Raw genomic sequence first — 12,367 nt, 5'->3', positions numbered from 1 at the left:
TCAACATAGTAAATGTGCTTTAGAACTGAAACAAAATGACAAAACATTCTGGAGAAATACTATTTACACGGACACAGGTCCCATTGGGTTGGTCCATCAGTTGGAACTGATGTCAGGAATTAATATGTTGGTTTAAATTTTATAAATTTTATTTAATCCAACCGTGTAAAGGTAGATGACCATGTGTAGTCTCATGTAAAGGTAGATGACCATGTGTAGTCTCGTGTAAAGGTAGATGACCATGTGTAGTCTCGTGTAAAGGTAGATGACCATGTGTAGTCTCGTGTAAAGGTAGATGACCATGTGTAGTACCGTGTAAAGGTAGATGACCATGTGTAGTCCCGTGTGAAGGTAAATGACCATGTTTAGTTTCGTGTAAAGGTAGATGACCATGTGTAGTCCCGTGTGAAGGTAGATGACTATGTGTAGTCCCGTGTAAAGGTAGATGACCATGTGTAGTCTCATGTAAAGTTAAATGACCATGTGCAGTCCCGTGTAAAGGTAGATGACCATGTGTAGTCTTGTGTAAAGGTAGGTGACCATGTGTAGTCTCGTGTAAAGGTAGGTGACCATGTGTAGTCTTGTGTAAAGGTGGATGACCATGTGTAGTCCCGTGTAAAGGTAGATGACCATGTGTAGTCCCGTGTAAAGGTAGATGACCATGTGTAGTTTCGTGTAGATGACTATGTGTAGTCTCGTGTAAAGGTAGATGACCATGTGTAGTCATATGTCCATGAAACCAGGAGATCAGATCATCCTCAACATTGATGGAGGCCCCATCATCACACCCGTTTCACAATCTGAATTTTGGCTTTGTGGTTAGTTTTCACTTTTTCAGCTTTGTAATTAATATGAAGCCAGTAAGTGCCATTCAATAATGTTTAGTGCTCTGGTATGTCCACATAATTGCACAGGAATATGGTTCTAATTGCTCAGTGACACAGTCTGGGAGATGTGTACATTACTGTGTAAGTGCTTGCAGAAGAATGAGTCAAGTGCTGTTGTTCAAACATTTCTGTCCAAGATCGATTTGAGGTATGTGGTTGTATAATAATACAAAGAAACTAAATACAAGTCAACAAAATACATGTGGAAAAGAAAATAAGAGCTCCAGCGTTGATCAAACCATGCCAGCACAGTACTACTTTTAAGAAGGAAGCACACATTTGGTAACATTTCTTAAAGCACATGGGAAAATCTAAAATTAATCATTTCCCCAATAATGCTACATAATTATGTAGATTTTCCGTTCATTATTCTAAAGCCCTCCATAGTTAATAGACTAATGTCAGCTGATATTGACCGGTTCGTATGATACTAATATCTATAGGGGCCCTGGACAATTGATTGTCCTGGGATTAAGGATCCGGCATGTCTGGACTGCCGATCCTTTTGTTCTTCTGGAGATAAGACACCGCCAGCACTCCTGTGTAAGGGAGAGCCAGTCGAGACGATTGTCGGACGAATGATTGGCCTAAACCACTGTTCGGCCGATAGTCATCTAATCTGTATGGGGTCTTAAGGAGAGAATTTATCAAGACTGGTGTTTCATGCTGCTTTCATCAACCAACTGCCCAATGAAGTAAACTGTGCCAAATTTATTAAAAGTTGCACAACTCTTAATGTCACATCTTTGGGCTGTCCGTGCATCTAAAAATGAAATCTATGGCAGATTTGGGCTGTTGTAGATATCGGCTATAATGTACACCAGTTTTCTGGTGCACCAAGAAAGGTCCTTTCTAGTTTAGGTCCTCTGTTCAACTCTAGGACCTCATCATTGACTGAAAATGGCCTCATTGGTAGACGAACAGCGTAAAGTATGGTAAGATGTGTAAATAGTCACTTTCTTTTTTAAAGAACTTACTATCTTACTTTGATTTCTTGATATTTTTTTCCAGTTTTGAACACAAATCTCACAACTGGTCAAAGCCTGACTTCTTCCAGGGCATCCACCTAATAGCCTTATAAAATAATCTCTAATTAAAGTCATTCCGCAAAACTGAAAAGATGACTATATGTTCCTGATAATGTTCATCATGTCCATGCACCCTAGGCGAGCAATTTACCTTTTTTTCTATCTTGGATCTGTAATTAAAGTTTTTATTTATAATTCCCACTTTGGGACTTCTTATCACGATTATGTAATTGCTTGAATGCTACAGAGCAATACATCAATATTATATGTATTAAAGGGAACCTGTCACCAGAAAAAAACTATTAACCTGCAGATATGGGCTTAATCTGCATGTTAATAGCGTTACTAACCTGGCCGGCTCCTGCACATAGCCGAATGCTGCGGGGAGAAAATTATCCTTATTCTCCCCGGCACCATTCGGTTTTTAGTCATGGGGGCGCCGCCGGCGTGAGTCCATTCATCGCTCTCAGAATACAGAGCAGCAGCTATAACCACACCCCCGGCCCTGACTGACAGCCGGCCGCAATGTAAAGCGAGTATCAGTCAGTACCGGGGGTGCGGTTACAGCCGCCGCTTTGCATTATCAGAGCGATGACTGAACCCACACCGGTACCGCTCCCGTGACTGAAACTAAATGTAATAATACCATGATCTGCAAGATCCCAGTGAGTGCTGGTAGAGAAGAGGGCAAATACAGTGATGAGACATCCCCCAACCCAATGGTTTTATCCAATTGATCTCCCATATTATAAACAACAATTAAGGATTTATTCTTAAAATTCCACTTCTATAGTACTATACTACTGATAATTCTACTGATACTAACATTTCCATACTTGTTAACACCTCAGTTGACAGCTTACCTACCAATTTTAGGGGTTGCCTAGTTTTGACAACCCTGTGGCCTACAGTAGGTACCCATAAGGGTACCCAAAGAAGTAAATGGATATCTATTAATTTCAATAAGCATTTGGTGGTATTACATAGTGGGGGACCCTTCATTTTCAGCTAATAGGTTTAATAGAGGGTGACTATTAATACTACAATACTATAGTACTATCCACTACTATAGTAATATACTACTGATGTAACATTACCATACCTGTAAAAATTTCAGTTGATGGCTTAACTACCAATTTTAGGGGTTGCCTAATTTAGGTAACTCTCTAGTCTATGGTAGATATCCATGAAGGTACCCAAAGAAGTAAATTAATATCTATTAATTTCAATAAAATGTTGGTGGTATTACAGAGTAGGGGACCCCTCATTATCAGCTAATATGTTTAATAGAGGGTGGCCATTTCTCTTGCCCTGGAGTTGAACTGGACATTTGACCTTCTGGACCTTTACAGTGCTCTTATGTTGGTGTGTCAGGTGTCAGCCTCTGCCTCACTGTTCCTTTGACGTGATGCCAGTTTGTCGCTTTCAGTCATTTCACAATGCTTCTTTCGACATCCCTCAGGTAACAGCGAATTCTCCGAATTCTACATTTCCTCATAAAGATTATATTATTGCACTTAAACCAAACCATGACCTGAGTCCTATACAAACCTATTATTCTTGATTTTTTAGAAGGATTTAAAGGACAGAAAGTTGTCGGACGGTAAAGAAAACCTGACACCCCGACGGCAATAAACTGTAAAAATACAAGTCGTGCAGTCTGTTGACAAAACTAGCAGATAAGAGAATACGGCAGTTTACTGAGCATTTCCCACAAACTGCAGTAGCGAATGTTATGTTGTCATCATAACATTTATACAAAGTGCCGGAGTTTAGAGGCAATTACATCCCGAAGATAAGAATCAACTGGAATTCAGCTTATTCCAGTCACTTGTAATAAAGTAGAAGTCACACGATATAATGGTGCTCAAAATGTCTCTTTCCATTATATACATATAGAGATGTAATATGTTGGACCATTCAAACCGAACGACCCCTTTTTTTCGTCACGTACATCCCTTGGCTGTTGGATATGCCACTCCTGACTGCAAACCATCCAATTTTATGGGAGTCTACAGTCAACGATTCTTTTGTAGACTCCAAACTACATTGGTGGAAATGGACTACACAGGGTGCCATGTGCCTGGCACTGATGGGGGCAACTTCCAATGGTTTGGAGGATGATTACATTTCCAATAAGTCACTACCGAAGATGGAGCTGTGCACTGAAGTTGTGCTCCTGGCAAAGGAGCTTTGTCCTTCACTGTCATCTATCACTGTAAAAAGACATATAGAAGGTCAGGTCATGACTGTCACACATATCAGAAAACTCAATTCAAGTTGTTTTTCAACTTTTGTACTTTTTCTAAAGAATCTGCACAACAAGTAACGAAGCAATCACAAAACCGATGTCCTCTCCAAAGACAGAAAAATATGGTTAGTATAAGGGAAAGTTAAAGAAAATATGCCTTAAGCTGTGTTGTCAAAGTCAGTGAGGACAAGTTGGTAACAAAATGTGGCACAATGGTCAACAGGGATCCTGGGAGATTTAATACTCTTATATAGGACTGTAAGATAGTCACTAATAGCTTATAAGTACAATATGTGATTAGTATGTTAGTGCTTTAACATACCATGCAAGTGGTTATAGAGCTCCTCCTGTACCAGTCGCTGTCACATTGTGTTCAAGATTATTGTAACTGTTCTTGTATTATACCCCTTTTCACATGTAAAGTGCCATGGAATAAATGGCGCTATAATAATAAATAATAATAATAATAATAATAAATAGAGGACCTGTAACTTGTCATAAATGTATTTTATTACCTGGTGTAAATGTTCTCCTGAATCTAGCGTTGCTTTTCTCTTGTTTCTGCTCCTCTCCTTTCCTGAGATATGGCCTCCACTTTCACATACAGTACAGACCAAAAGTTTGGACACACCTTCTCATTTAAAGATTTTTCTGTATTTTCATGACTTTGAAAATTGTACATTCACACTGAAGGCATCAAAACTATGAATTAACACATGTGGAATTATATACTTAACAAAAAAGTATATAATTCTACCTCTTGAAGCTCATCAAGAGAATGCCAAGAGTGTGCAAAGCAGTCATCAAAGCAAAAGGTGGCTACTTTGAAGAACCTAGAATATAAGACATATTTTCAGTTGTTTCACACTTTTTTGTTAAGTATATAATTCCACATGTGTTAATTCATAGTTTTGATGCCTTCAGTGTGAATGTACAATTTTCATAGTCATGAAAATACAGAAAAATCTTCAAATGAGAAGGTGTGTCCAATCTTTTGGTCTGTACTGTATATAAATCAGGTCTTTTTACCCAAATAGGTGTGATCCTTGACCATAGAGAAAAGTTCAGGACCACACCTACTTGAATAAATATTAGAAATTTATATACAGGGAAGAGGAAGCCATATCTCAGTAATGGAGAGGCTCAGAAACGAGAGAAAAACATCACCGGATTCAGGAGAACATTTACACCAATCAAAAAATCACGTATTTATGGCAAGTGATAGAGTCAAAAATTACTTAAGACCCCAGCACAACTGTCTTATGGTTGGCACAGCTCCATGCCCACCAAGACCCCATAAGAGAATCAATGACTCTATGGTCAGACCCAATAAAATAAGGGCCGTTGTTGGCAGTCACAGCCCAGTTAGGTCACCAACAATCCCATCCAGGCTGACCTTATAGTTGAAAGCATCAAAGTTTCCAAAAAAAGTTAAGCCTTAATTTGAGGTTAACAAGGATACAAAATACACTTGGAGGGTTTCTGACGGTCGTCAGACAGGCCTAACTGTATCACTAGTGGCTGGAAATCCTAACTTCTTCTTTGGGATAGAAAATATCAATATTTCAAGGCTACTCTTCCATGAGGCATGCTTGAAGTTAACTAACATTGTGTTTCAAAGCCTCAGATCAGTGGGATCATGCCTCACTGATGGGTCTCTGTACATGCATGGCTATCAAGAGTCCTCCATTTAAAAGGGGGCATATTAATAAGGTGTCTGATTAGTAGAGGCAGCCATATCTCAGTGGCCACTATTCAGAGATCCTATACAAAATAATTCTGAGACAGCCTGAAGTCAGCATGGCTTGTCCATTCACTGCTACACAATGACCTGTGCCATGGAGCTTCAGCCTAATCTTATTCTAGAAAGCCCTAAAGGCATATCCTCATAGCAATTTGGATGTCCACCTTGATAACTTGGATTCCAAGAAATCTATTTATATTTCTATCAATCCTGCTGAAAATGAGAGAAAACATGTATGTGGCCACCAGACCAGATCTTTATAAAGAGTTGGGATTTTGAAAATTCTAGAATGTTGAAAAATAAAGGTCACATATAGAGGTCGAAATTATCAACAGGAATAAAACTAAATTTATTTCAGGATGTAGGTTTTGATGGTGAAAATATACACATGCTACTAGGCCCCCTTTACAAGTTCACTCCCCTGATTCTTTAAGTCATGTCAAGGTTTGGACCTGAAAGGGATCCTGTTTCTTGCTATAAATATTAAATATTTAAAATTTGGCATAAATGCCGCTGTTCTCCCGAATCCGGCGATGTTTCCTTTTGTTCCTGGGCCTCCACATTCCTGAGATATAGCTCCTTCTTTCCTATACATAAATTTAGTCTTTTTGCCTATTGGTCATGGTCTCCAATAAAAAAAGACAGAGAATATTTGATGATCACACCCACTTGGATTACAAAACTAGATTTACATACAGTACAGACCAAAAGTTTGGACACACCTTCTCATTTTAAGATTTTTCTGTATTTTCATGACTATGAAAATTGTACATTCACACTGAAGGCATCAAAACTGTGAATTAACACATGTGGATTTATATACTTAACAAAAAAGTGTGAAACAACTGAAAATATGTCTTATATTCTAGGTTCTTCAAAGTAGCCACCTTTTGCTTTGATGACTGCTTTGCACACTCTTGGCATTCTCTTGATGAGCTTCAAGAGGTAGTCACCGGAAATGGTCTTCCAACAAACTTGAAGGAGTTCCCAGAGATGCTTAGCACTTGTTGGCCCTTTTGCCTTCACTCTGCGGTCCAGCACACCCCAAACCATCTCGATTGGGTTCAGGTGTGGTCAATGTGGAGGCCAGGTCATCTGGCGTAGCACCCCATCACTCTCCTTCTTGGTCAAATAGCCCTTACACAGCCTGGAGGTGTGTTTGGGGTCATTGTCCTGTTGAAAAATAAATGATGGTCCAACTAAACGCAAACCGGATGGAATAGCATGCTGCTGCAAGATGCTGTGGTAGCCATGCTGGTTCAGTATGCCTTCAATTTTGAATAAATCCCCAACAGTGTCACCAGCAAAGCACCCCCACACCATCACACCTCCTCCTCTATGCTTCACGGTGGGAACCAGGCATGTAGAGTCCATCCGTTCACCTTTTCTGTGTTGCACAAAGACACAGTGGTTGGAACCAAAGATCTCAAATTTGGACTCATCAGATTAAAGCACAGATTTCCACTGGTCTAATGTCCATTCCTTGTATTCTTTAGCCCAAACAAGTCTCTTCTGCTTGTTGCCTGTCCTTAGCAGTGGTTTCCTAGCAGCTATTTTACCATGAAGGCCTGCTGCACAAAGTCTCCTCTTAACAGTTGTTGAAGAGATGTGTCTGCTGCTAGAACTCTGTGTGGCATTGACCTGGTCTCTAATCTGAGCTGCTTTTAACCTGCGATTTCTGAGGCTGGTGACTCGGATAAACTTATCCTCAGAAGCAGAGGTGACTCTTGGTCTTCCTTTCCTGGGGCGGTCCTCATGTGAGCCAGTTTCTTTTTAGCGCTTGATGGTTTTTGCAACTGCACTTGGGGACACTTTCAAAGTTTTCCCAATTTTTCGGACTGACTGACCTTCATTTCTTAAAGTAATGATGGCCACTCGTTTTTCTTTACTTAGCTGCTTTTTTCTTGCCATAATACAAATTCTAACAGTCTATTCAGTAGGACTATCAGCTGTGCATCCACCAGACTTCTGCACAACACAACTGATGGTCCCAACCCCATTTATAAGGCAAGAAATCCCACTTATTAAACCTGACAGGGCACACCTGTGAAGTGAAAACCATTTCCGGTAACTGCCTCTTGAAGCTCATCAAGAGAATGCCAAGAGTGTGCAAAGCAGTCATCAAAGCAAAAGGTGGCTACTTTGAAGAATCTAGAATATAAGACATATTTTCAGTTGTTTCACACTTTTTTGTTAAGTATATAATTCCACATGTGTTAATTCATAGTTGTGATGTCTTCAGTGTGAATGTACAATTTTCATAGTCATGAAAATATAGAAAAATCTTTAAATGAGAAGGTGTGTCCAAACTTTTGGTCTGTACTGTACATAGGAGAAGACACCATATCTCAGGAATGCGGAGGCCCAGGAACAAAAGAAAAATAACCAGGTTAGAAAAAATTACACATTTTTGGCAACAGGTCCTCTTTTAGAACCTCAGTTGACGATGGAGGCATTGCTTACTGGCTTCGTCTGCGGAGAAGCCCGTGGGCCTATCTATAGGAATGCCTGCAGTGGCATCTGGGTTTTGGAACCTGAGTAGATCCAAATCTGCTCCATGGCACCATATGAGAAGACCAATACTATTATACAGATACAGTACATCATAGTTGAGGGTGGGTCTTGTTTTCATTGTTACCCATGAGCTTCCAGCTATGGCACCGACATGGCGTAATCAAGTGGTGTATAGTTGCAAAAAATTATTACATTGCATTTGCCATTTGTAATAATTTAGAAAAATGTGAGCCAAATGCAATTCTTAGAATAACACAAATCAATGGTACAAATGTAAGAAGTTATCAAAGCTACAAAGTCAATGGGCATGGAGATTGTTATCTCTTCTGACACCATCTGTTCGGGGAGAGTCAGGAGGTCCCTCTACACATCAGAGGGTTGGCTGGTCCTATAGAAATTGGCGGGTTTAGATGACTTTTATCTAATGTCTATCGGACCCTTTAAGAAGGTTGAATCTTTACAACATCCGATGCTCTCCCTAAATCTGGGAGTGGAGGATAGCAAACGGAAATCATGTGGAGAACGATTGCCGGAAGACCCCTAGAAAAAGAGCATGTGAAGGACAGTTATCCACAGAAGAAGATTTGGATATCCGTAGTGACCCTTGTACCAAAATCTAGACTGTGGTCTCTCCTGCCCTAAAATGTAGGGGAATGAGTAAATATCATGACGCTTGTCTCCAAGAGATTTCGATGATCCAGCATGGTCACCTGTTTTAGGCAGCTGGCAAAACTCATTATGGCAATGTCATTAAAGCCCATTGTTTGGGTTGAGTTCCCTCTTTTAAGGGCTCGCTCACACAAGCGTATAACACGGCAAAGTGCTATGGGATGTTTTATCGGATTGCACTCGGCTCAGTGTTATACTATGGGGCAATGCAGATCTGCTATCCGATCCGGCATGAGAGAAAGGTTGCAGCATGTTTTTCGAGTGTCTCCGCAGATCGGATCACGCGCACCCATACAAGTCTATGGGTGCGTGTGAAACATCGGACTGCACTCATATGTAATCCGAGTGCAGTCCAATTTCTGCAGACACAGACCATGGAGAAGATTGAGAAATTAAGTTCTCTGTCTTCTCTGCACCTGTAATACGATTTTCTCATGCGAGAGAATCGGATCACATTAAACTGATGCTTAGATCAAACTCTGGACATGTTACTGATCTGCAAATGTTGAGAAAATGGAAGCAAATTTTTCAAAGCATCTGGGTTTATTCAGGATGGAATATGAGCCCACGTGCAGAAATCCCGGCACTTACAGTCTCGGCTGATATCAGTGAGTTATTAATGATCATCTGAGGACTGTTCTGCCACTGAATGCACTTGGGCAAATCATCAAGATCCACTGCTGGCAGCTCTCTGTGTAATTGGCGACAAATGACATCCTAGATGTACTCGATGGGAGACAAGTCTGGAGATGCTGCAGGCCATGATAGCACATAGGCTGCACACTTTTAGGCCACACGATTATGCCACATAGGCTGCACACAGTAGTATGAGCAACCTGCAGTCTGGTGTTGTTGTAAGGAGAAACGGCAGCTGTGACATTTTTGAAAAATGCCCGTACCATTGGTTCCACGGCAAAATCCATGTAACACCAAGTTGTTCATGCATCTGGAATGAAAGCTAGAGAGGTTCAACTTCCATACATTATGACACCCAACACCATAATTCTGAAGGTAAGAAAGGTGTGTTCCCTTCTGAAGACCTCTTCGTGGCACTGGCCATGTGGTCTCACCAGATTTGAAGAAGGGCACGTTGTGATCCATTCCATACTGCAAAGTCACATACCAAGCCTAACTCATTCTTCACAAACCACCAGAAGATGTTGGCACAACATTGAACTACGAGCCAGACGTCCAGCCACAGGTGCTCCATTGACCTCACTTTACCGCTCCCATAGGCTTCATGGTGCAAAGCAAGATGGCAATGGAGGAAGGAATGGAGGTCTATCCTCTTCAGCAATAAGTCCCACTTTTGCCTTGGATAGCTGGAGATTGATCTTAGAGCTGCAGAGTCCAAGAGGTAGGGGGCCATTTTCACCTCGAAAGCAAGTGGAATTTTCCATTATGATGACCTACTGGACTGCAAAGGGTCCATATATTGTTCTTGCACAGGGGCCCTTTTCTGTCTGTGTCCGCCAGTTTAAAGACCACATTGTCAACACTCACTATGTAGAGGCTTTCAAATGGGTATGTGAGAATGTCCAAGAACTTATTGTTCAGCACAATATCTCCAGACCTCAAGTTGCTCGTGCTGCTGTGAGCCACCTCGGTGGCCTATACATTCTACCATGGCTGCAGCGTCTCCAGACTTGTCTCCCATAGATAATTTCTGGGACCACATTGGATTGTGATTACACAGGAGCTGCCAGCAGCGGATCTTCATGATTTTCCCAACTGCATTCAGCAGAAGAATCTTCCTCAGGCAACCATGAATAATCTCACTGATAACAGCCAAGGCTGTAAGTGTGGAGGTTTCTGCACATGGCGATCATATTCCGTACTGAATAAATTTGACATTTTTTTCTCATTTTTTTCATCACTAGCATTTCAATAACATGACTATCCATCCTGTGATTTACATAACTCCACAACTTTTATTTCTTGATGTTGCAATGTCAATGTTGAGTGTGTGTATATATATATATTTTATCCTCAAATTTGACTTTACAACACAATGAAGGAAAAGTCGTGGAATTATGGCAATAATATGCATAGTTTTCAAAATTGAAATTACATGCATCATGCAATGTGTGGCATATATATCTATATATACATGATACACACACACCGTGCCTGAATGTCAGGAATATAGATAAATTCCTATTTGAATAAATAAAAAAATAAATATATATATACTCAGACATATGAATATATTGTGTATATATCAGATAATACAGACATTATATATAGATAAATCTCCATACAAATCACACACACTATATGTGCGCACATAGTCCTTAGATCCTGATAACACCTGATACTCTATAATTGTATTTAAACAGAAAATTATAGAAGTGACCGAAAATATTGGAGTATCACATTCATCAAGTACAAAATCTGAGTCCAAGCACCGTCCCCACCACCCACCCATCAGCCATACCTGAGCGAAGCCCCCCATCATCTACTGGAGGAGCAATCCAGCGCCAGGTGAGGTGGGTACAGCTAGTGCCAGTCTCCAACACTGCGGATACTGTAGTACAGCGCCAGCTCAGGTGGGCACAGGTAATACAGCTCGGCGCCTACTGAGGAGGGCACAGCAGGATAACACTGCAGCAGGGACTGTGGCGGCAGGTGGCACAGACTGGCAGCAGCTCCGCGGGTTCCTAGTAATGCAGATTGGGTGCGGGCAGGGTGGGCAGGATGCGGAGGGCTCAGCTCCAGGTCCGGTCCCGCACAGTTTGGGATGACAGTCCCGGCAGCTTCCTGGCTGTAGTAATGCTGGGGACACCGGCAGGATACAGGGAGCCGCCTACTGCCAGCACTCTGCTCTCCTGCTGCCTACCTGTATATCTCTGCTCGCTGTAGCCCTCTCTATCATTTATCTCTGCCATGTATAACTCTGTTCTATCAGGCATCACTGCTCTCTATAACTCTGTTGTAGTTTTATCATTGCTCTCCATGACCCTCTCTATTATCTGTTATACCAGGGCTGCTGTCTCTGTGCCCCTCTTCTGTCATCCATCACTCCTGTCTGTACCCCTCTCGGTTTTATAAATTTACCATCTCTCTCTCTCTCCTATCATACATCCCTGATCTCTAAGTCTCTATTCTATCATACATCCCTGCTCTCTAATTCTCTATTCTATCATACATCCCTGCTCTCTAATTCTCTATTCTATCATACATCCCTGCTCTCTAACTCTCTATTCTATCATACATCCCTGCTCTCTCTCTCCTATCATACATCCCTGATCTCTTAACTCTCTATTCTATCATA

At 41.1% G+C, this 12,367-nt stretch overlaps 1 protein-coding gene across 1 annotated transcript in view; it reads right to left on the bottom strand.

Annotated features, from left to right (window-relative positions):
* Positions 1-11,942, bottom strand: part of SCNN1B (sodium channel epithelial 1 subunit beta) — a 68,527-nt gene extending 56,585 nt beyond the window's left edge. The window contains exon 1 of the mRNA XM_073648160.1: positions 11,531-11,942. Coding sequence (XP_073504261.1) covers positions 11,531-11,551 — 21 coding nt within the window. The 5' untranslated portion in view covers positions 11,552-11,942. The remainder of the gene's footprint in view (positions 1-11,530) is intronic.
* Between the last annotated feature and the right edge of the window lie 425 nt (positions 11,943-12,367).

The sequence above is a fragment of the Phyllobates terribilis genome, unplaced genomic scaffold (genome assembly GCF_046119375.1).
Source record: "Phyllobates terribilis strain yellow unplaced genomic scaffold, ASM4611937v1 Scaffold_9__5_contigs__length_417890890, whole genome shotgun sequence".
Classification (NCBI taxonomy): domain Eukaryota; kingdom Metazoa; phylum Chordata; class Amphibia; order Anura; family Dendrobatidae; genus Phyllobates; species Phyllobates terribilis.
This window is presented reverse-complemented; position numbering and strand designations above follow the sequence as displayed.